At 38.6% G+C, this 26,325-nt stretch overlaps 1 protein-coding gene across 6 annotated transcripts in view; it reads right to left on the bottom strand.

Annotated features, from left to right (window-relative positions):
- Positions 1-6,149: 6,149 nt before the first annotated feature.
- GRM5 (glutamate metabotropic receptor 5) overlaps positions 6,150-26,325 on the bottom strand; it is a 552,365-nt gene continuing 532,189 nt past the window's right edge. For all 6 annotated transcript variants that reach the window (XM_059070417.2, XM_067038305.1, XM_067038303.1 and 3 more), the window contains one exon: positions 6,150-10,835. In XM_059070417.2, the coding sequence (XP_058926400.1) occupies positions 9,947-10,835 (889 nt within the window). In that variant the 3' untranslated portion in view covers positions 6,150-9,946. The remainder of the gene's footprint in view (positions 10,836-26,325) is intronic.

The following is a 26,325-nucleotide window of genomic DNA, read 5'->3' as shown; positions in this document are numbered from 1 at the left end:
TCTGAGTTCTGAATGGTTGAATTTATTTGTGTTGTTAGAGGATGATGCATATATACTCAGGAATAAAAGTAGAATAACCAATTTTACATAGATGTGTGATTACATGTATTTTATATAGTATTCTATTAGATCTAAATATCTAGCACTGCCAGTACTGCTACTAAAGCAGGTATAGCATCAAAGGAACATACTTCATGTGCAAAACACTGTGCACATAATTAATGTACATTATCTTGTTTAAGCCTCCCGAAGAGCTCTAGTTATTAAACTAATGCTACTTCCCTGAACACTCCATGTACTATCTTGTGTCAGTGGATGGGCTGTTTCCTGTGCCTGAATGTTTTCCTCTCTTGTATCCATCTGGTCAGCATCTACTGACCCTTTAAAATTCTGTTCTTTGGAAATCTTTTAGAGAAGTGTTCCAAGATATTGCTCTCACCTACGTTCTTCCTCTTTGTTAAGCACACTTTACAGCATTTTTCACAATTAAAAAATTATTCTTTATATCTTTAACTTTTCCTGCTAGTTTAGCAGATTTTATGATGCTCTTGAGCAAGCCATGGCAAGAAATTGCTTGCCCAAAGTCATGTAGCGCATCTAGTTATTTTTGCCTATTCATATCATTATATTTAACATTTTATTTTTATCTTAATATTTTATTTTTTGATTGTTTTAGATTTTATAGGCTGATGAATCTGCTGATAGTAGATTTGTTTCTTCAAAATATTAATATTTACTTTCTTTTTCTTGACTTAGAGTTTTCTCTAGGACATCGAATACCATATTAAATAGTAGTGATTTAGAGTGGGCCTGTGTCCTGGTTTGCTCAGCACAGTGCAGGTATAAGCAGTTGCCCCAAGTAAATCCACTGTCTCAATACAACTGATGCTTGCACTTTATTTAACTCTCAGAAAATGTGTTGTCTGAGACAAAAATTTCATTGTCACTTTAGAATTGTGCATGTATGGAATACATCTTTCATTCCTGATGTAATAGGAACTCTTCTGATGTTTTTCTATTAGTATCATGTTGCCAATAGGTTTTTAATAGAATTTTTTTACCTTAAGAAATTTTCCTTTTATTTTTAGTTGTTAATTTGTTTTATTTTATTTTAATCAGGAATTGGTGTTTACTTTTATCCAATGTTTCTCTTATCTATTGTATAGATTACATTTTTCTTTTAATATATTAAAGTAGTAAACTACATTTTTGATTTCCTAATATTGAACAACATTTAAAATCCTATGGTAGACTTATTTAGTCATGAAGTATTATTAGTTTATTACATTCACAATTTGATGTGTGAATAGTTTATCTGGGATTTTAAAATCGAGGTTTATGGGAATAGCTTATAACTCTATTTATGTCCCTCCTTATCTGATTTGTGTACCAAAGTTATAAAAGCCTCATAAAATGAGCTATAGATATTTCCATGTACTTCCATGTTCTATACCATGATAAAATTCTCCTAAAATGTTTAGGCGTATGCCATTTAGAGTTAAATATTTTTAAATTCCCTTTCATGATATTCTATCATTATTGGTTTATCTGTGTTTTCAACTTGTATTTGTTTCAATTTGATGATTTATATTTTCCTAGAATATCATGTCATCTATATTTTCAAATTTATTAGTTCAAAGTTTTACCTAGTGCTTTCTTTTATATATCTTGTATATATGTAGCTATGACTCTTTTCTCACAATATTAATTGTGGTTTCTCTTTTACTTGACTAAGCTTGACAAACGTTTGTCAACGTGTTGGTCTTTTCAAATTAAAAGACTTTGGTTTTAATGATCACTTTAAATTTTTCAGTAGATTTTTTTTCTTGTATTAATTTTGATTTAATCAATGTTATTTATATTTTCTTTGTTTTTTATTGTTTATTTTTCAACATCTTCAACTGAAATTTTAGTTAATTTATTTTTAGTCTATTTTTTAATGTATACATTTAGAGTAAAACATTTTCTTTAGAGTACTGTATGCAGGGTTTTCACTAAGTTCATTTCTATGTAGGATATAATTTTAGTTAAGTTTTTCTCTTCAGTCCAAAAATGCTCTTAGATGAGAGATCCACAGGATTTCTTTTGGATATCATTTAAAAAAAAATTTCAAATATGACTTTAATCAGTGAATGTAGCCTGTATGATTTTTGCCTTTTGAAATGTGTTAAGGTCTCTTTCGTGGTCAAATTCAAGGTTAATGTTTATGAATGTTTCATGGATGATGAAAAGAATGTCTATTCTCTGTTTAATGTGAACAAAACTCTAAATAAATTTGATTATTCACGGTTTTGTTACTCGCTTCCTCTATTATTTTTTTGGCTTCTTGATGTATTTGCGATTTAAATATATTAAAGAGGTCTGTTGTGATTGTGGAATTTTGTTTTTTTTTTGTGTGTGTTTCTATTAATCTTTATTTTGTATGCTTTAAAGCCATATTTTAAAGCACATATTGGTTCATGACTGTTCTATCTTCTGAGTAGATGTTTATCAATTAAAAATATCCCTTTTGGCCCTTTTAATAAATTTAATTTTGAATTACTTCTTGCCAGACATTAATATTCCTATACCCACCTTTGTTTATTTTGCAGTTGCCTCTCTCAGTGTTTTGCATATACCAGGGCTGGGTTAACTGATGGTGCTGGTTCAGCAAATAACATCAAGTAACACAGTTGCATTATTCTTTTTTAGGGCCTCTCAGCTTCCTTTAATTTATTCAGACTTTTTAATCTGTTTATTAGCTTAGTCATTATTACTTGCATTTTTCTTGGGTTCCTGACCCCAACTTTGTCAGTTCGAAATGGTTGTATCTCAGGCTTCTCTTATATTTTAAAAATTGAATTGGGGCTTTTCGTTACCATGCAAAGAGCAAGAAAGCCTTCTTGCTCTCATACGGACAGAACAGAACTAGTGAGGATATTCCTCTGATTTTGTTGCTGATTTTTCCTGTATTATTAGAGTGGGTATTTGTATTCCCAGAATAAGACCTTTTCTCTCTGCATACATTTAGAGTGTTTCATGCCTCCTTGAAGAGTGGGCTAATGCACTAGGGCTAATGATGTGATTTGAGCTCTTTAGAGAGAGAAAGCATGTGACAGAGAGTACCACAACATACAGGGAGGTAAAAGGTGGAAATCATTATTTTGAACATGTAGGAGTAGAAATGCATTAGTATGGACATGTGTTAGATGTGGCCGTGTAATTTTGATTACTTAGGTAAATTAGAAAACACATGAAAAAAGTTTCTAAAATAACTTCTGGATGATACTCCAATAAACTTCTACTGCTCTTGGAATATAGTTCACTGGCTACTTAACATCTACTAATGCTACTATCTCATATATTGCTTCATCTGAGGCTGTTGGGAGTTAAGGAAACCATCCAACATGTTGATTGAAAAAAATTAAAAGAAAAAGAAAATCCTCAGCTTGACCCCTGGGAGTAAAGTTAATGTGCTGGTAGAGCTCTGAGAAATCAGAAAATAGGAGGAAAATGGATAATAAAATGTAGCAAGGCTTTCCGTGATTCAGTAGAATGGCTCTGAAATGATTGATGATATCAATCCATGTTTTCTTCTCCAAAATCCTTAGGAGATCATCATGGAAATAGCAATTAATTTTCAAGACTAAAGGAAAAAGTGTCTACAAATTATAAATTTTATACCATAGCATTTCCAAAACTCATACTATGAAGTTCTACTCTGAGGAGACTACTCATAAAAAAAAAAACAAAAAAACTTCCAGGGTTAATGCATATTAGCATATTTAAAGAAGAGTGGCAAGTTCTGAGGTGAAGGCAACCATCCAACCTGGAGTTATTATGATTTCCAAACTTTTAAAAACCTAAAACTTTTATTTTGTGAAACACTTACTACTGTTCAGCAGTTCAGAAAAGACAATTTACTATATTAAATTGCAATTTTCATGGACATATCAGTCATAAAATTTATTATATAACATTTATCCTGTTATAGAAACATGCTAGTTATGTAAGGCTTTGTTTTATGTCAATGAGTAAAAATACAAGTTATATATAAATAAGTCAAATGTGTCTGATATATATACCACATAACTAGCCTATTTGTGTAAATGTTCATACAAAAAGACTTATGTCATGACAAAACCAAATGTGTTGGGTCTGCAGTAAAAGCTAATTTAAAATATTTATTCTTGTGGAGGTTAAACTAAGTTTTCCTGTAAAACTGTTTGTTTAGGTGTCTAAACCTGGCCAGAGAAGCTGAGTCTAAAGGTTTTTTCTTAGAATTTATCTACTGAAATTATTCTTGAAAAATAATGTAGTAACTGATTCTGAATTTCAAAATACTTTGAGAAAAAAATATAATTACTATGTTTTTGTTTAAGGAGATTATTTCATTAATATAATTCTGTCTATTTACCTATCTACCTAGCTAGCTACCATAAAAAAGTAAATGTTTGAGAACTGTTTATTTTAAAAAACTGATCATTTGTGTAAAGTATAACCAAAAAACTGGCCAGCATTCAGCATAGGCTATAACAGAAGAAAAGCATTCTTTCTGTGGTGTTTAAGATCAATTTACTAACTCATCCTAGATGGACAGTTCCAAGGTTGTATGTGAGTTCAAACCTCAATAGGCTCTTCCCCCAATGATATATGCTTTAAGTTGGACAAGAATTTGTTACAGCTCCACAAGTAATATTGGACATAACATATCTAAGCTGCCTGCTGGATAGTAACTGTATAATAAATACTATGTTGCCACTAACAGCTATCACCTATTAAGCACTTACCGCATACCAGGAATGCTGGCAGTGAAATAAACTTCACAGCTTATTGTAACTCACGTCAGCATTTAAATAAAGAGGAACTGAGTTATAGAGAAGTCAAGGTAATTTATCCAAAATCATACGGGACAGGGCAATAGAGCCTGACTTTTATTTCTATTTAATGCTATTTCTATTGCATCGGCTGGTTTTATCTGGCCTCCATTGGTTCTATGGAGTCTTACAAAACTCTTTTGATCTTTAGGAGATAATGTATGTAGTCTAGATATCTTACCTCAACCTCAAGTTTATATAAACATATGCCCATTTGGATTACTTCAGAATAGAAGACACTGAATTAGAGAGTCTGATCAAAAAATGGCTTTCTTTTTTAAGTTCAAACATAGTTTGTATCAACTTATATAAGAATATATGTATATATATATATATATAAAATGTGTACAAATAATACAATGTAGGAAAGCAGAGAGAGGCTATATTTTAAAATTTACATTTTCTCTTCCATACATCGTTCATATAGTCTACATTATGCTTTAAGGTTTTAGCTAAGTTGTGTTCAGGGGGTGTAAATATGCTTAAGAATCTATGAAAGTAAAAAGTGATTTGACAAGTAATTTTTTTTTCTGGCAAAATTACATAGACACGCCCACACATACACACACAAACATACATACATACATACACATATAAACATATACAGATGGACTCAAAGTAAAATATCTATATTGATGTGTGTGTCTGTTTACATATACAGACACAGATATATATATATACACACACACATACACATATATATATACACACATGCACATAATCTATATTATTTTTGTGACGTTACATCTATCAACACAGATAATTGTGGAACTATACCTATAATTTGTATTGGTATTTCCAGACACAAGAAGAACTTATATTCCCTACTTGCTTCCTTGTTTTAATATAACTATTTATTTATGTCTTAAAAGGTATTTATAGATGCCTCTGGGGACAGCATCTCTGGTTGGTTTGTGGTTGGTTTATATTTTCATTTTAATCTATTGTCCACAGGCTGCTTTGTAAACCCCATAACTCGAATGTGTAGATCATTCAGAATTTAAGATGAATTAACAGTATGGCCCTTTGGGTCATAGAAAACGCTATTAAGACATCAATCTAAACATTTAAGGGGAAGAATCTTAAAGTCATATCATAGTTTCTTTTTTTAATATATTTCAAAAAGTAACTGACTTCACAAACACCAGCTCTAACATGATTTAGACAACTGAGAAACAGGCAAGTGTATTTTAAAATACTAAAATAAAACACATTTATACAAGTACAAAGCAAAACAATGCTGATAAAAATGTTAATCTTTATGAAAAAAATCATTTGCAATTCACATCAAAATAATTTAACATTCTCTATCATTTTAATAGCACAAGCTGCAACAACAGAAAAAAAGACAGATATGCGCACATCATTTTAAAACCAAATCAGTTAAAGTGCAGAAAAAAGTAAGTACAAGCACTTGTAGCCCACACAAATCTTTTAGGATTGGCACCATCTCTCTAAAACATCTATATTCTATATAGATTTCTAATTACAACACCACCAGCAGCTGCCATTGAATTCTAGAAATACACACAATATACATAGTATATTTGTTCACATTGCGAAGATCAGTGAAATTCAGCCAACTATTTTATACATGCCTCGTTCTTCAACAGATAGTCGAGTATCTGCCAGGCCTCAGACCCTCTTTAAAGTGAATTCCGACTTATCTTTATGCTTTTCACTGATCTGTATTTTTTCACAGTATAAAATTGTAAATGGTAACTATAGAGATTCTGACAGCTTGAGGGTTATTAATAAGCTGTGGCTAAATGTGAACTCAGGTAATACCTTTGAAGTCTCCAAAACATGTACATTTTACCGGGAGACTAGCACAGGCAATGTTTTTTTCCTTAAAAAGTGTTTAATTCCTGGTTTGGAAGTCACAGAACTGCAGCAGAGCCATTATACAATTCATGGACAGTCAGAAATAGCTCCTAGTCTTCCTGATCACATGCTGGTAACAGCAGAAACTTGGGAAGGACTGTTACTAACAAGGATTAGCACATTGGGGGGGTTTCTTTTTTTTCTTTGCTTCAATCAAATCTCATACCGTTTTCCTTTCCACACTCCCTTTCTGTTCCCCACCCCTACCCCAGACAGTTGGTTCTGGTTCTTCCCAATGCAGATACAGTCTTCTCAGGCTGCCACCACTCTTTCCCACAATAGAAGAAGGGTGGACTTCTTAGATAGTCCGTATAATTTGATCAAACCAGGTCTTCTTGTTTTCATTCTGGGACCAAACTGTCCTTTAGGGTCACTTTTCTGAAACTTAGCATTCCACTGTACTTTCCCCTTCCTTTTAGTCATGCTGGTCCTGACTGAATTATCACTGGGCACCAGGAACAGACTGTTTTCAAGGAAATTCAATGAAAATAGGTACTCAAATGAATTGTGAAGTTCATATCCTAGCCCTAGAATGAATATTCAGTTCTCTTTGTATTGTAGATTTATTACTTGGAACCTGGTATTAGAATTGGCAAAGAGACAGAGTTAGCATCATTCCAAAATAAAAGATCCCAAGAATGCATTACTACTAATATTATATATTATACAATGTATTGAATAAAGTGGCAAAGGGTTATATAAATACACAGAAAAATACATCTTGTTCTCTAATTGGATAAATTATTTTTCTTATTACAGTTGACTATTATTTCATATGGAATTATCAGATGGCAATTTATTTGCATTAAATTTTAATTTCTAGTGGATTTTCTCACAAGGTAGTGTACTTTTAAAAGAAATATGTTACTAAAAAATTAGAAAGGAATTTGATCATGGAGAAAGTTTTAAAGATGTTCTTCTATTGGTCAACACAGTGAAATTTGTACTTAAGAGTACAGTGGAAACCAACGTGTTTTATGAAACAAAATTTTAAAACTCAGATAGAGCATACTTAGGAAGGTTTCGATACCTAAGAAATCAAGACAGTAATCCCCAGGTGAATGCCACCCTTTTGATGAGAATCCAGGGATATTAATACTCAAAATATTTACATTTGTTTTTAAAGTAGAGGCAGACATTTGCTTTCAATGAAACCATAAAACTTAGCTAGATTCAGTTTCAAGAGTCATTATAATATTTGGGATCGAGAGGCTCTGATGATGCTATTTTAAAATTGTCACTGGAGGTCTGATTTAAAAAAATTTATATTTTAGTAAATTAACGTTGGCTTTTAATGTTTTATATTGGGAGATTTGATTTAATATAATTTAATATAAGAACAGTTAGTTATCAGGAAAGTAAAGTGGAGCAGTATATTTATCATAACTTTTAAAAGTGGGGAATGATAAATTATGTTAATGGATATATTTCCATTTCTCAATTCCTTTTTTTAAGTAGATGTGAGATAAAAAATACTTACCAAAATAAGGATATTGAGCTAAAGGAAAAAGGTTTGTATTTATCTTTCTCTCTGCTAAAAATATACTTCTGCCTCATAGCAAATCTTTTTCATAAGGCTATCTTTAGTATAAGGCTGGGTCAACTGAACTTTAAATTTATAGGACACCTCCTCCTTTTATTACTATCCTTATTTAAAAATCAAAAACATTTGGCACCTGAGGATAGCTGTAATGGGAGGAAGAAAGAGATGACAGTGGATGCAGGTCTTGAGCTATGAATTCTACCTGTATGAGCCTATCAAAGCACAGGTATTTCTATTATAACTTTAAATCTCTTTTCTGCAGTTTTTAAAAAGTGACAGTATGAAGTGCACAAAATTATATTAATAATTATTTTAAAAAGGAAAATATTAATAATTGCTTTGCCTCTTTTTGGAATGGCTAAGAAAGACTGTGTGGTTTATATTCGTTAAGGTTCCTCTGTTTTAGTTTTCTGTATTGCTTTGAAAAATCTACATTTGTCATAGTTCATAGCTGCCCTGTTTAAGCAGCCAAGAAAAGTTAAAATCACAGCTCACTGGCATAGCTAAATCTCTGCTACGCCGACTTGACACAGTTTAAAATTTCCAGTGTATTAAGATTGTGTTAATTTTTTGAACAGTCCCTCCAATCATGACAATGTCTTCATTGGGTCTATGGACCGTTCTTCCAGTGGTGGGACTTGAAAAGAACAGAGGAACTCTTTGTGCATCAGGTTTTCAAAAGAAAGGAATGAAGAAGCCCAAATGCGTACTTTAAATATTTTAGCTGGCAATGCATTCATAATGAGGAGTGGCCACATTTCATGAAAGAGATAGCCAAGCTGGAGCTCAAGAATTATTATTATTATAAAGAGAATTTCCAGCTACACAACGCACCCCAGTGAGGGAATTACAAAACAGTATTCCAGAAAATATTTTTTGCTACTCCAGTATTGATTGGCAACATGGTGAAATAGTCAAGAAATCTTCCACTGGTTTTCTTGGTTAATGGAGGTGAATTGAAATAACTAGGTGGAATCCAAGATGCAGGCTTTTGAAAGAGGATGTCACAACCAAATTGGAGAGGAAAGTCTGGTAAAAGCCCTACATACATCAGCGCAGCCGTCTTCATACAGTTGTGTGTTGTGTATTGGACACACTCACATCAAGGCCTCAGTAAATACCAGGCCCAAGTACTGCTTTCCAAGGTCTTTATAGGAAAGAAAAAACGAAAAAAAAAAAAAAAAAAAAGAGGAAGAGAAAAGTTGACGTTTTGGTCCCAGATTTTGAGTTTGTTAGAAAATGTACATTCATGTTTGGTGAATCAAAGAATCTTCTGGGAAAAGAATTAAAGTAAACAAAACATACTTTTTTACAGTTGCTTATTAACTATGCCTTTTCCCCTCCATTACGCTGTTTCACACTCATTGCTTCCCTAGAGCAAAGCACTTAGTATGTAACTGTTTCAACAGACTCCTTGTCAGCCCTCAAAAACAGAAGCAGTGTTTCGTAAAAGCCCATGTTTTCTAAGGCCACTAGAAGATCTGCCAAAAGATTTGTAGTTGGTGTCTTCGTCGGTTGATGTTAAATAGCACTATTAATCTCTTGTTTCCATTACAGGTGTACTTGGCGTCTTCCACCTCGGGTCTTAATCAGGCGACTGTGTCTGTCGGAACACCGGAGGTCTTGGCTCCGTTTGGGAACCCAGCGTGGTTTCCAAGGACATTCACAAGGACGAGGAGCTCTGAGTGTAATCTCTTATGATAAGTGTGTCGTATTTGGGAGACGATGGGATACAGAGGGCCGACTCGGACACTGGCGAGTTGGGAGTGGTACTCCCCGAGTCCACCGAGTCTCTGAAGGGGGACGGCGGGGTGAGAGCCACCAACTCCTCCAGGTCCGGCTTGCCGGCCGCAGCCTCGGGCCCGGCCGCCGGGGGCTCCAGGGCAGCGCCCCCAGCTGGCGGGGCCGCGGCCGCCGGCTGCGCGCCGCCGGTGATCTCAATGGCGGGCAGCGGCTGGATCTCGGCGAACGTGGTCATGGTGGCGGGCAGCTGGATCTCTTTGGGGATCAGGTAGGACGAGCAGAGCGGGGCGCCCGCGCCGGGGCCCGGAGCGGCGGTGGACAGCATCATGGAGTTGAGCTCGCTGATGTTGGCCGTGAAGCGGGTCACCACGCTGCTGATCTGCTCCATGAGCGAGCCCTGAGACGAGCTGCTGCGCGCCGCGGGCTCCGAGTGCAGCGACGGCAAGTCGTCGTCCGTGCGGCCGGCCGAGCCCGCGCGCTGGCTCAGCGTGCTGATGGGCGACGGCGAGCGCGGGCGCGCGGGCGCGGGGAAGTGCTCCTCGGCCTCCACCACGTCGTACAAAGCCTTGGGGCCGGCGTCCGGGGGCTCGGGCCCGCCGCCTCCCGCGCCTGCGCCGCCCGCGCCCGCGCCGCCGCCCGCGCCTCCCGCGCACAGGCCGCGGCTCTCCGTGCTCTTGGGGAAGGGCTTGATGACGGCTGTTTGGTTGGGGTTCTCTTTCTTGTTGATGTGGATGGACAGCCGCTGCCACAGGTGCTGCCCCCGGCTACTCTTCTCGTTCTGCGCCCACGTGACGGATTTTCCATTGGAGCTGCGGAGAGAAGGGAGACAAGAGGTGACTCCGCGAGGCCCCGGACGGGAGGGCTTCCCCGGTGGTGGTGGTGGGCGGCCGTGGGACTCGGACTGGGGAGGACTTTTCTTGTTTTCTCAGGAAATAGGGCATCAAAGGACACCAGGGAAAGAGATCTTGGACGTGGCTTTTGCTTGCTTGAGTGAAAGGCTGCTTTCTTGTATCTGGTCTTCCGTTCATCATGACCACGGAAGTGTGTTAAAGGGGATATTAGTGTGGATAAAGGGCTGTGTATGGGAATTCTGCAGTAGTTCTGAGACCGCCTGTGAGTGCAGCAGCTGGTTAGGCTGCAAACCTAGAAGCGAGGGCTTGCAGTATTGTGGTTGTGTGCAGACGTGCCGGGGACAGGGCACGGGCTTCCCAAAGTTGGCAGCCTCTGAAAGGAAACAGAACTAGGACCTCCTCTCAACCCAGTGATCAGAGGGCAGGGAAGGGGTAGGAGTCAGGGGTTACCAGGAAGTAGATAGTGGTTCCAATTCAGTTTTTATTCTGCACGCCCATGGTTGGTGCATTTAACTAGGGATTTCTGTAAGAACTCCTGGCTTTGAACATGTTTGTACTTAGTCTGGCTTATCTGGTGGAAGATACAAATTCAATGAACACATACACTAATTTGTAATTAATTAGACCATTTCTACTTGGTAGAAATCTCCTCACGCATTTATTTTAAGGCCTAAAACTTGAATAACAATTCTGTGAGGGAGCATGCAGTATTATTGCCTTTGGCACCTAGCGTATAGTTTCGAATTAGGGTCTCAATGAGTGTTGTCTGACTGACGTGGTTTCTTAGGACCTTTCTCCCTCTTCTTTTTCCCAAGTAGTCTTTTTCGTCTCCACTCTGGGAACTGAAATCTGCTGTGTGAAGAAAGCCTCTAATGAGACTGATGCCTCAGCCTCAGGCTGAGTGTGCCTTCCTTACCTGGAACTACAAACTATCGAGAGCCTCACCTATGGTCAGGTGATGTGCTCTGACCTTCAGGGATCTTATACTGAGAGATCCTGGTGTGATTTCCCACAAAGGAATATAAGATCTCTGTAACTAGGGGGTCTGCTACATCCAGACAGCTCTGTTCTAGGTGCTGTGACCAAGAGATAGCCTTGGGCAGTCTCTGAACAAAGGCTTTGACCACCCAATTGTATTATCTCAGCTGGTGGTTATTTAACTTAATTGTGCATAGGACTCACCTGGGGGTATTTGTCAAATACCTGCGTGAACCCCAGGAGATTCTGATTGTCCAGATTGGGTTCCTCGGATCTATGCATTTTACAAGCACTCTGCCCCCTGCTCCCTGAAGTGATTCTGCAGCAGGTGTTTCACAGACTGAGAAGTTCTAACAAGAAGTTATCCTTTCTCTCTGGGTTCCCATTGCTCCCTTGGCCTCCTTGCTGGAGGGCTGACCTGCCTTTATCAGACAAGGGACCGAATTGTGTTTGGAGCCCACCTGCCTTGGGACTGCCAACTGCAACTTCGAGATTCTCTTTTGCTTGAGATGTCCACTGCCTTGATAAGGGACCACTGTTTCTGCAGCCCCTATAATAACATGCTTCCTGCCTCTTTCCCACACCGCTCCCCATGTCTTCATCTGTCCCTTTCCACTTTGTGGTCTTCCTTTCTCTGCTCCTTGCACTGAAATCTCATTCCATTTAATATACCCAGTGTATTGCAACCTGGTGTCCTTCAAAATTCTTGAATGTGAAATGGCCTCCACCCTCACCCCTTTTCCTGCAGATAATGAACAAATTATTAACAGGTTTGGAGGTTGCTGTGCGTTCCCAGCACAACAGAAGGGACGCTGCCAACCTGTTAACTTCCTTTCCAGAGAGTTTCAGGGATTGTTTTTATGTTTTTGCATTAACCTGACCTGCCACCCTTTATGTTTTCAGTGCATTACTTTTCTTTTTCCCAAGTGTCCACTAACTTCTGGAACATGGCACAGAAGAAATGGGCCAGGTGATTTACGGGATTTGATTGGGAGAATGGTTGCCAGCAACCCCATTTCTCTCCTACTGGCAAGATAAGAAACAGACGTGTCCAGAGGGACAGTTAGTTTTTCAGGTAGCTGAGGCCACTTTTGACACAAAGCATGGGCTGGAAACTAGAAGTATAACTGGATTCATTCTACCAAGCTCTAGGAAAGTTTTTGCTCCCAGCACAGAGAGGTTTTGATGGAACATAACCTTAACAGTGACAGTCATTGGAATCACGTGTAGCCGGGCTCCAAAACATGATAGCAGATTGAAAAACCTTTGGGTTTTCAATGTGGGAGAAGGAAACTGTCCTAACCAAGCAATCTGTGCAAAGTACTGCCATCTTTCCTGGTGGCCATGTCTTTGCTCACAGTGTCACAGGGTCTGTGGCCGCTTGGGAGAGAGAGCACCAGACAATCTGAATAACAATGGAAATGGACACGGGATACACCAGAGACATGGAGTCCAAATCTGAGCACTTCATTTCATTTCTTGGGTCATGGAATATTTTTTTCTCCAAAGCAAATGGAGATTCTTAAGAAAAAACTGACCTACAACAGACATTAGTCTGTTTAGCAGTAGAATATAGTTTCTATGAAGACAGGGACCTTATCTACCTTGTTCACCGGCACACAGCAAGATCTTCATAAGCATTTGATGGATGAATAGGATTCTTAAGGCAACAGGGCTGTTGTGTGGTGTATGGAAAGTGCAGTGGATGAAGGATCCTAAAATCTGTATTCTAATTCTGGATCTGCCATTCTGGATGCTTGGAAAATAATAATCTCCTTAAGCCTCAGTAAAAAAAAGAAAAAAAAAAAAGCAGATAGTATATCATTTGGTGAAGATTGTTGTGAGGAGATTAAATGAGACAATTCAAAGTGAAAGGTTCTGGTAAGGAGGAGGTATCTAAGATGTTATTTTTTGCATTGTGTGTGAATACTAAGTTTCAAGAAACAAAAATAATATATTACAGTCGGTCCTCTGCGGTTTCGCATCTGCGGATGCAACTCAAAGCAGTCAGGTCTAATGTTGGTTGAATCTGCAGATGCGAAACCTGAGGATACTGAGGATCGACTGTATTCATTGTACTATGCCGTTTATGTAAGGGGTTTGAGCAGCTTGGGCTTTGGTCTCTGCTGGGGCTCCTGGAATTAATACCCAGGGGATACGAAGGGCCAACTGTACCCAATGCTGTTTTGAGCTCTGGTTGAGGAACAGAGAATTCAGTGCAAAGTAAATATTTATGGTAAGGCTATAACATACTTCTGGTTGTTCCTTCTTACCTTGACCGATTGTACCCAGCTTTGGAGTTACAGAGGGTTTTATCTGCGGCGTGTCTTTTGTCACCCTATGCTGTCACCTTGGGTGATCACCTCTCCTCCACTAAATTTAACATTATTCTGCTTCCAAAGTTTACTTCTTCCTGCTCTTTCATTGAGCTGCCTCCTCTGCCTTTTCCTTCTTTTTTACCTAAGTACTTCCTATTTTTTTTTTTTTTTTTTTTTGACTTTACCTTAATTGCTTTTTCTTGAAGGAAGCTTTCCTGACCTCGCTCCTGACTGGGTTAGATTCCCATTGTCCCTGCCATAGGCACTGAATAACTCTTTGTTGTATGTCCATCTCATCTGCTGGATGGAGTGTTTTGAAGGCAGAGACAGAAGGTTCTTCATTTCCTGTTATATCCACAATACCCAGTGCATTGCCTGCTCAATAATGTTTTTTGGCTAATAATTGAGTGGATAAATGCATTCCATTTTTAAAAATTCATACTAATTACTTTGTTAGAATTAAGTTTTAAAAATAATTCAATATTAATGAAATTTTTTTGTCTTGAGGATCCATCTACTTCTTATATAACTCAATGTAATCATTAGTACTCAGTGTGTACTGAAAAGGATGTATGAAAAGGTATTTCATAAACTAAGTACAACAAGACAGATCTTGATATCTATCATGAAAATCACAAAGGAAGTGTTGGTTTGTTTTTTGTAGTTTGTATATATCTGTTTTAGTGAAACTTCTCAGTGATGACTGTTTATTGAGGCAGTACCAGTAGGGGACCCAGAATGTGGCTCCAAGATCTGGCCTTGATTGATGTTGGGCAAGTCACTTAATACCTTTGACCCTCTTTGCTTATTGGTAAAAAATAGAAGTGAACCACCCTTCCTCACCTCACGTGATTTCTGGGAGGAACCAAAAGAGTAATATACATTAGGGTGCTTTATAAAGCATAGCACCTCTGCAAGGGGTTATCACCATCAGACTTTCCATTCAATGGAGGTAAAATGTTGTTTATTAGTATTTAGGCTGATAATTTTTCTTTTGTTTAAACATAAGGATTATACATTTGTCCTAGGGCCTGAGCTAAGAAAAAGGAACAAACTTTTCCTTACCTGTCTACAGCACTTCACCTTCCCCAGCTAATATTTTGGGCATTAGAAAAGGAGGAAGAGGAAAGAATATTGGAGGGAGAGACAGAACCAATGATCTGCTACATCTGGGAAGGAGGACAAACTGGCCAAACAAAAGAGAAGAAAACAACACAAAAACCACTGGTCTTTGCAGGCACCAATTAGCCCTTTTGCCATATATAATACTATGTATGTAGTCTAATGTTCTCATTTTTATGATGATTTGCTCTTTATTTCTGGAAAAACAAAAACAACAAAATTCAGCCTTTCAGTAAGAAAGAGGGTTATTAGAGGCTTAGGTTTTTTTGTTTGTTTGCTTTTTGTTTATATTTGGGGTTTGCCAAAATGACACCTTCTACCTTTATTCTCAGAAGTTTGTTCTCCCTCTTCTCTTCCATGTGGGACACTTAACTAACTTATTCATTTCAAGCAGGACTCCAAATATCAGCTCAATGACCTCTCCCAATTTCTCTACTCATCTGCCAAAACCTGCAGACATTAGAGCATACTACCATGGCACACCATCATTACGAAGCAAATGTTAATAAAGAGAGAGTTTGACTGTCAGAAAAGTCCAGGAATTTAGAATTTTTGTGTTCATTTTAAATGGCTGTTGAATGATCTGTGTGATTTTTTTCCCTCAGAACTCGTTTAGGGTTTTATTAATGGCATATAAGCAATTAAAATTCTCAGAATATTTCACTGAATTAAAAAAAAACTAGGCCCTTATCCTTTTTTTGTTACATTACATTGTTTATTAATACTTTCCTAAGTTGCATAGTTTCAGGGCATAAGAAAAAAAATCAGATGTGTCCTCTGAAAATCAAAAAATTATTTTTATGAAAAAATTATCTTCATTACTAAACCTCTCTTTTTTGTGATTTTGAGTTAAGGGGCAGCCAGGAGAGAGGTATAGTAAGGTTATGAGCTTCCTAATACAAAAACGTATTTAAACAATACAAAAACCTTGTAACATCATTAGCAAATATGTCTTTGGAATGACATCAGACAATATTAGGTCAATAAAATAATTTTAGGAATTAAGAATATTATAAGCAGAAAATTTACAATTGCAGTTCCATTTTCTTCACATTTTCTTAAACTTTTATTTTTTATTAAAAAATTTTTTTTTAACATCTTTATTGTAGTGTAATTGTTTTACAGGGGTGTGTTAGTTTCAGCTTTATCTTAAACTTTTATAAATCAATCTATTTTACTTTCAGTAATTTGTTTTGAACTACAAAATATGGCAATATAGTTTTAAAAAATACTGAGGAATCTGATATTGTTTATATTCAGACATTCTAAATTAGGTGGGAGAATTTCTTTCTGAGCCTTACCTAAAACCTGACATCTTGATTTTGACAATTACACTGAAAAACACACCGTAATATATAAGAAAATGGCAGAATCATCTATATAAATTTACCCAGTTATAGCATAAATGGATGTAAATAGCTATTTTGCTGTCAAAAACAATTTAAATGGCCAGGATGATGTATGCATTAGAGATGCACATGTAGAGGAAAACACTTGGGTAAATGGAAATGAAGTCAAGGACTAAATTACCTGATAGAGACATAATAATCAAAGCAATACCACCTGTTTTCATAGTGCTTTATAAAGCACTTTTAGGAGCACTGACTGTCAGAAGTTGATAGGATCAAAGTGTTTATCCTCCTTCCAAAAATGAGAAAACCGAGACTCAGAAAAGGGGATTTACCCAGGGTTACACAGAAAATGACAAAGCAGAGACTAATACCATGTTATAATTTTCCTTCCGTTTTCCATGACAGTACACTGTCCATATTTGTTTTTTGGAGTGAGCTCTCCTTATTCCATGGCAGAGAGCCTCAGATGTTACCTGTGATGGTATGTGTGTTTAAGTACATAAGTTAGTAGTAATTTGATTTATATTCTTTCTTACTCACCCTGTATTTCTTTACTTCTTAATCTTGACACGGCAGTATATTTTGCAGTCTCAAGAAAACACCCTGCATCTCTATTTGGTTGCTAACTCTAATAGCACAGGTTGATTGAGCACCTATATTTGTCAAGGATGACGATTGGATGCCTTGATGATGAAGGCACTTGAAGCTTATAGCCATATACATTAATATTATAAGGCAGTTTCAGCCTTTTTTTTCATGTTGTGATTCAACAGAAGACAGTTGTCCTGTGTATTGCACACTTATTTTCTCTCTGACTTAGTTTGGAATACCAGTAAGTGAGAGTGGTGTAATTTCAGGGATAATGTTAAATTGCACTATTTTGAAAATTTTGGTATTTCAACCAATATTGGTAGTAAGTGATTTGTGGTACCTTTGCCAATGATTTTGATTCATCAGTGCTTTTTGATATTGCTGCTGAGAGTTACTGATGTCAGAGACTTCCCTCAGAGGGTATAATTGATTTCAAGAGAAAATACTTACAGAAGAAGGCTAGCAATATGAATTACAGTATTCTGATAGAGGTTGTTTTTCTTTTACCTAGGACCTTGAAAAGAGGAAGCAGAGGGCCAGGAGGAAGGATGCTAAACATGAGGTGAGTGAGGGATGGTGGAGCATGGGAACAGGCAATCAGTTCTTAGAGGGGACAGACCACAAGGGATTCAAAACTTCACAAGAAGAAATCATTTCTAGTGGGAGGGGGTTGGCCAGGGAATGTTGCCTGCCTACAGGAGACAGATTGCACCTAGGCCTTGAATAATTCGTAGGTTATGGCAAAATCTAAAAAGAGAGTGCTAAGAATTTTTCTCCAGGAAGGATAGCAGTGACAGAAGTCCAGGAATCCACAAAGAATTTTCCAGGAAATAACCAGTAGTCCAGTTTGACTCTGTGGTTATAGAGTAAGAAGTTAAGGCATCAGAAGGTAGAGTTCAGACTTTTTTGTCTGCTGTAAAAATTCCTTCTGGCCACCCCTGACCTACAAGAATCTTCTTTCTTCTATTGGATTGGCCAAAAGTTCATTTGGGTGTTCTGTAACATCTTACAGAAAAATCCGAAAGAACTTTTGGGCCAACCCAATACTTTCTTTTGCTATTTTAATAACTCATTAGTAATCAGCCTTGGACTTCTTATTAGTGTCTGGAATTAATGGGTGGTCTAATATGTTAGACCAGAAAGATGGTCTGATTATTAGATGCATGTGTAATCTACATGCTTGATCAATCAATAAATGAATATATCAAGAAGTACCCATTGCTTTTCTGTGTTATTCTTCAACTGTAAGAATTCTCTGTTGTTATTTAATATTTTATGCATTTGATCTTCTTTCTCGAGTTCAACAAAAACACCTGAACGCAGGAACCATATATGCCATAATCTTCTTTAAACCTTCACCACAGCTTCATCCGTTGACCTTATTCCTTGTCTGGCCCCAGTCCTGGTCCTACTTCAGGAAGACGTTCAAGCCTAATTAATATTTAAGTTAATTAGTCCTCCAGGCAATGAGGAACCAAGAAGATTGACACAAGCAATAGTGGTACCCAGAGTAGATTTGAGAGCTTGTTTTAATAGTGCAGGGATACAGTGTAAGATGCTAACAATTGTGGCCAAAATTAGGATGGAAAGGAACATACTGATATGAAAACCATTGTGAAAAAAAGACATTTGTCCTTGCGCTTTGGGTTTTTCTTGTTGGTATTAGAGGAATTCAGAGAAAGGGTTGCTCACAGGGGAAAGAAGCTTCAAGGAAGGATTTGCAAATAAAGTGGAGCTTACCGAGGCCTTAAAGCCTGGGGAATATTAAAATAACATGTATAAACAAGGTCCAGTTAATATACATCTCATATATATGGCAAAGAAACTAATTCCATGTGTTTAACCTTGTGAAACCTTTCCAACAACCCCGTGGTGGACTTTCACCTCTCTTTTAAGTAGCTGGAGTGGGAGTAGTGGCTGCATGCTTCTAAGATAATTCCCTCAGAGGACATCTCTTAGTAGGCATTTAGTCCCTAATAAAATCCTAGCGGGAGGAGAACCATTCAGCCCTATTTTAACTTGTCTTTGGTCTAACAGCAGCGGAGGCCTTTTCAGAATGTTCCATGTCCAATCAGGGGGGGTTATTAAAGTGCCTGATGGTCTAGGATTGCTGCTACTTCCCCCAAGTTCTTATAAAGAGGAAGCATCTAACGAAGGGCATGCAGGAGTGTGTGCCAAGCAGAGGCAGTTTGTTGGATCATCACAGAGTTTTCTTTCTCAAATTAAGCTATTTCTTTTGATCCATAGTTCAGTAAGCCAGACTCACAGCTAAACTCCTCATACTGAGATATAAGTTCTAGGTTTAGTTGAGGTGCTTCAACTAAGATTAGAAGATTTTTTTTTCCAAAACAGGAAATGATTTTTTTCCCCCAGCAATCACTATAATGCCCAGATTGCAAGTGAGTAAAGAAAGAACAAAAGAAGACACAGCTGGGCTTCTCCGGTGGCGCAGTGGTTGAGAATCTGCCTGCCAATGCAGGGGACACTGGTTCGAGCCCTGGTCTGGGAAGATCCCACATGCTGTGGAGCAACTGGGCCCGTGAGCCACAACTACTGATCCTGCGCGTCTGGAGCCTGTGCTCCGCAACAAGAGAGGCTGCGATAGTGAGAGGCCCGCGCACCGCGATGAAGAGTGGCCCCACTTGCCACAACTAGAGAGAGCCCTCGCACAGAAACCAAGACCCAACACAGCCAAAAAAATAAAAATATACATTAAAAAAAAAAAAAGACACAGCTGTTTCGTGCATGTGGGCTGAAGCTGCCAGGAAGACTTTGTGGAAGAATCCAGCTTGATTTAAACCTTGAATAAAACATGGGATTGGGCTTGATGGCAAAGGAAAGTCTCGGAATGATAGTAGCTCCCGTTTGAATAGAACTTTCTACTTCACAAGGTGTTTTCACCTGTATTATTATATTTGACCTTCACAACAGCTGTTTGACATAGCACTTCCAATGACATATTTATAGGTCTATTCCTGCACAAAACTTGGAACACTCCAAGGGCAGCAACTACATGCATCTCCTGTGCTTAGTATGGTACCTGATGCAGAGTAGGTGGGCTGGGAGTGTCAAGCAAATGAAGTGAATTCTTTCACCTTGAGTGCTTGGTATAGACAGGTATTATTAACCTGTATTATAGATGCAAAAACTGAGGTTTATGGAACTTAACTAAGTTGTCTACCTCAAATAAAAGGCAGAACAGTGCCTCAAATATGACCCTAAATCCAGATCACTGTCACCACACAATATTGTCTCTGTGCTGAGGGCCAAGATACACACTGAACCAAAGGGCTGACAAGACATACCTTTGTGGAGCAGCAAAGGGAAATGGCAACACCCAAGTTTGTGTCCATAAAATGACCTGATAATAAATTCCAAAGCTCTGTGTCAACATTCTCCTGAACATTGCAGAGATGACTCCTGAGGGACTGTAGGATAAGAGAATGTCCCTGGAATTTTACAGTGGTTGCTGAAAAAATGATTTCTGTTTAGGCAAAATATTCCTTTTGACCTTAGTTAAAGCACCTCAGCTAATGCATGTATGTAACTTAAATCTGATGTATGAAGAGTACTCTGGTTTGGAGGCTTGAATCCTGTTTGGACATCTACCACTAGCATGCTTATTACATATTCAAAGCTCCTCATTTAAGAAAGCAATTTTTTGGATTATTTTTTCTTACTGCATAAAATGGGCGGTGCCACAGATGTGAGGCACTAAGTCAATTCCAGTTCCATTCCCTTTGGGTTGCTTCACGTGCTTCATGATGTATCTTTTCATTCCTTTCCTCCCTCCCTCCTTCCTTCCTTCCTTCCTTCCTTGTATTATGGTAAGGACACTTAAAATGAGACCTACCCTCTTAGATTTTTTAGTGTACATTACAGTATTATCACTTCATACCTGTTAGGATAACTATTAATCAAAAAAAACTCACAAAGGCTAACAAGTGTTGGTGAGGATGTGGAGAAATTGGAGCCCTTGTGCAAAATGCAAAATGTTGCAACATCTGTGGAAAACAGTATGGAAGTTCCTTAAAAAATTGAAAACAGACTGCCATGTGATCCAGCAATCCCACTGCTGGGTATATATCCAAAAAATTGAAATCAGGATCTCAAAAGAGGTATTAACACTCCCATGTTCATTGCAGCATTATTCATAGTAGCCTAACAACCTAAATGTCCATTGGTAGATAAATGGATAAAGAAAATGTGTCGCTTCTGAAGAGACATTTTTCCAAAGAAGACATACAGATGGCCATCAGGTATGTGAAAAGGTGCTCAACATCACTAATCATCAGGGAAATGTGCATCCAAACCCCAATGAGATATCACATCATACCTGTTATAATGGCTCTTATCAAAAAGAGAAGAAATAACAAGCGTTTGCAAGGATGTGGAGAAAAGGGGACCCTTGCACACTTTGGTGGGAATATAAATTGGTGCAGCCACTGTGGAAGACAGTTTGGAGGTTCCTCAGAAAGTTAAAAATCACACTGCCATATGAACCCAGCAATTCCAATGCTGGGTATTTATCCAAAGAAATTAAATCAATATCTTGAAAAGATATCTGTACCCTAATGTTCGTTGCAGCATTATTTACAATAGCCAAGATATGGAAGCAACCTGAGTCCATTGATGGACAAATGGATAAAGAAAATGTGGATAAAGAAAATATTACTCAACCTTGAAATAGAAGGAAATCTTGCTATTTCTGACAACGTGGATGAAACTTGAGGGCATTATATTAAGTTAAATAAGGTAGATAAAGACAAATACTGTATGATCTCATATATACCATGGAAAGGAAAAATATCTTGCTTGTAATGTTCTTGTGAGAACTTAATGTGTAACATTTGTGAAGGGACTACCCCAGTATCTGATGCATAGTAATTACAGTAATGGAAGCAATTGTTATTATTAGTCTTACTTGTTTTAGAACATCTCTTAATATAAGTTATAACATTAATTTGAAGTTGACTTTAGGGAGGAGTGAAGAGAAGACTACTGCAGCCATCCTAACCTATGGCTCAGCACCCAGCTGGCCTCTGCTGTGCTGCAAAGGCAGCCTCTTTCTCTTCTGTGGACTCTGAATTTTTATCATTATACAGTGTCCGTCTTTAGCTTTCTTTATGGCCTTTGTTTTAAGGTCTGTTTTGTCTGATACGAGTGTTGGGACCCTGCTTTTTTGTCATTTCTGTTTACATGAAATGTCTTTTTTCCATCCCTTTGCTTTCAATCTGTGTGTGTCCTTTGCCCTGAAGTAGGTCTCTTGTAGGCAGCATATTGTAGGCTCTTGTATTTTTATCCGATCTGCCACTCTGTATCTTTAGATTGAACATTTTATGGACTCTGAATTGTATATAACTGTGTGCCTAGCTGTTTCTGAACAGTCGATTCAGGTTTATTGTTATTTAGTTTCTATTACTCTTAATTCTGTTTACACTGGCATAGGTTATTGTTTATGATATTAAATGAGGAGTTAATATGATAAATAATTGTTCTATGGGAGAGGGGTTCCATATTGTACTGCAGTGATCTGTTTTTCTGACTCTGTTTCCCAATAGACAGTTGATTTTTCAAGGGCATTAGTCTTGACTTGGTCATCCATTTATCTCCAGTCTTGTCAGTGCTTGGCTCATAGTAGGTGCTTAGTAAATGATCATTACATGGAGGAAGAAATAATTAAAGGAATGAGAGGCAAAAACATCCTAACACAGATACCACATTTTGGGGATACTTTCAAATCTGAGTTCCTTTCTCATTTAATAATGACTGTTATTACATTGCTGTTACTAGATTCCCTAAGGTGTTACTGAACAATTATACCCACTAAAATTAGATGCTGCATCTACTAGGTGAAAATCAGTTACTCAACTGAGGAGGGGTTGATCTTTCACATAATTGATATCATGACGTAGCAATAGTAAAAATAACCCCCTACCACCCTGCTTCCTTCAAGCACTGAATGGGGGCTTTAGATCTGTATCATTTGATTAAGGGGGCCCTTTCTCAAAGAGAGACTGGGAGACTCAATGTCTGTGCCTCTCCTTCATGGGGTATAACATGAGCACATCAGAATGCAGATTCCGAGGAGCACTGGGGTGGAATCCCCCTGCTGAGACAGGCAATAGTAACGTTCATTGTTGAGGATTTAGCCAATCCCGAGAGCAGACCATCTCAGTATGAACTCCCATGAAACAGGGCTTAGAGAATTTCTGGTTCTTAGAGCACCTCCCTATTTAGGACTCTCTTTCACTTCTCCTGCAATCAGGAAGACTGTGCTCTGAAACACACTTAGACTGTCCGCTGTGAAAATATGAAAAGGTGACAAGTTATGCTATAGTCAGACGGAAAGAAAAAGAATGTTCACATAAAGGGAAAACGGCGACATAGTATTTCAGGAAGCTAGAGTGTTATGGATACATACAGTGTTCCTTTTCCTTTCCAAGTTGGGGTGGGGAGGGGGGAGATGTGAGGGGGTGTCTCTAAGGCCCTGCCAGTGTTGCAGATAAGGTCATGCTGTTCTGCTGTGCTATGACTGCATGCCTTGTAAAACTCCTTCTCTCCTGCCAGGCAATGTGGCTCTGCAAGAATCTCCCCAGGCATGACTTCATAGGGTCCGGTCCATTCTATAGTTTCATCATAGAAAACATAGGCAAATGAGATGCCGGGCGACACTCCTGGATATCTGTGGTTGTTGGAGCTTTCCTCAGCCCCTTCCTGGGACTGGTTGTTTGGTAATGGCCGCAGAATCAGCCCAGATGTTTGCAGAGTAAATAGGATGCTTGACTGTGACTCTGGGAAGCAACTGGGGGGAGGAGTGGGAATGGATAAGAAAGAGGACCTTATCAGCTGGTACTAGAAGTATCTATGAAAGTCTCATACAGTTATTCTTTTTCCAGCCCTTCCATTCTATTCCAGAGCAAGCACATTGGGATTAACTACTCTAACCCCTTATTTAGAAATAGTATACACTGCAGTTGTCTCCTCTCTGATATCTTAATATCTTTCTCTTAATATTCATTTTAAACTTAGTTCTTTTGGATAAGTATTTTGTGTGTGTATTCATATAAACAAATAGAAGAACTCCTCCCATATATGCTTTCTTTCTCTTTGTCAATTTTTACTTGACGTTAAAGAAATGGAAAGAAAAAGTAGGAAGGGAAGATCATTTGTTTCTACTTAACTATGCTTATCTGTGAGGCTGAGGTGTTTGCTCCATCAGAACTCTCTTAACTACAGCATACACTGTTCCCCTCTGCCTAGCAGTACATATCGGTGTAATAAGCCTTGCCATTACCTTGGCTATATTCAAACAAATGCTAAATGGTATCTTACTGTTGTAGGGAAACTTAGACCATTACAGTGTAGACACATTGAGTGGCTACCTTTGTAGATCTGGACCTCACCCAAGGAAGCTGGGGTCCCCTTACTGTCTTCTGTCTCCCTCCTCCCCCTCCCACCCCCATTCTCAAAGAAGACAGCCTTGAGCAAATCTAATCGCTAGGCTGATGAGATCTGAGAGTTCCAAGCACTAGCTAAACTCTCTCAATAATACTGCATGATGGAATTGAGACCTTATATTTTCCATGAATAGCTTCACGTCATCTCCTACACAAGTGGATTATTTTAGAATATCGGTAAATGGACTGACTAAATCTGAATGACCTTGGAAACTTGTTACACTACGGATTCCTAGGTGTGCTGCCCAAGATTTTGCCTTAGGATGTTTGATAGGCAGCCAAGTTTGCTACGTGTGGGAACTCCAGTCCGAGACAGTGCCTCAAATTACAAGTCACTTTGGACAGAGCCCCTGCGCTTATTTGATGCAGTCATTTTCACCTTGTCCTGTCAACTCTGATGCTGTCTGAATGATTTTCAAGTAGAGGAATTGTGCCACTTAGTCATATCTGAATGGAAGGAAACTAGGAGACCCAGTAGCAGTCTGTTGAGTTACCCGCCACAAAATGATCCACCTAGGCTTATCTTCTAGACACACTGAGATCCAAAGAAAGCCATATAAAGGGATTGTGGGCATAAGACTATCATATACACCAGTGTGCACACATATGTGCCTACACATGTGCACATGCTCTCACTGCCTTGTCTCTGGGAGCTGTGAACGAAGTCAGCCAAGCTCTTGACCAGGGCTGCTGTGAATGATGGCTCAGGCTGTACACTGAACAGTTCAGGGCATCATTTTCACAGACTGTGATGTGAACGGCCCCCAGAAGTTGTGCAGTGTCCTTGTAGAAAGTTAGACATTATTTTGAAAACCAGAAAGCACCCACTACTGCGGAATCAAACAACGTTTGGAGGTGAAAGTTCACGGGATTAGATTCTCTTCTTTCTCTGCAGTGGGATCTTAAGCTCTGCTCTCAGCACATGGGTACACATATGTACACACTGTACCTTCTGCACTTCCCCTTTCCTTCAATCCAGGCTGATTTGTGAGAGCTTCCCTCCCACACTTCAGTACCACAGATGGATTGGGAAATGCCACAACAAATTAGAGGTGGGGAGTTAGTTCACGGGGGACAATTTCCCAACTCAGGGCTCCTCCAGCCTTCCGGAACTGTTTAATGCCAATCTTGGCCGTCTTTTATCTCCAGAGCCCTTTTCTTGAAACCCAGTCCCATGCAATAAAGCACGTTTATTTCATGCAAACAAAGCTCAGTTGATGCTTATAGTTCCAGCTACCCCAGTTTCCTGGGCACAGCTTGGTTGGGAGGGCCTGGTATGACGGAACATGCACAGCGCAGCGACAGGGTGTGTGCACCACCAAACACAGAGAAGGAAGGGAGCTGCAAAGCTATGGTAGCTAGAGGAGGACTAGCTTTCCTGATTTCAGTTCACTAAAGGCCTCTGGCCTCTACAGTTCACTCATTTGGCCTGGCATTTGCCCTTGGCTGTGAGATGACATTTCATTCAAAGTAAGTCAGATGAATTCCCAGGCTTGTGGGATCAGGGCTGGAGTCTCCCCTCCATTGCAGTCCTTCCCTCAAAACCAGTCCTAGGCTTTTGCATTTGTTTTGGTTAAGCAATTGGATAGTCCTGAAATGTGAATTTCCTCCAATCTCTTCCACTTTG

This window comes from Kogia breviceps, chromosome 7 (assembly GCF_026419965.1).
Source record: "Kogia breviceps isolate mKogBre1 chromosome 7, mKogBre1 haplotype 1, whole genome shotgun sequence".
Lineage (NCBI taxonomy): Eukaryota > Metazoa > Chordata > Mammalia > Artiodactyla > Physeteridae > Kogia > Kogia breviceps.
The sequence above is the reverse complement of the archived record's forward strand: the minus strand, read 5'-3'. Positions and strand labels throughout refer to the sequence as shown.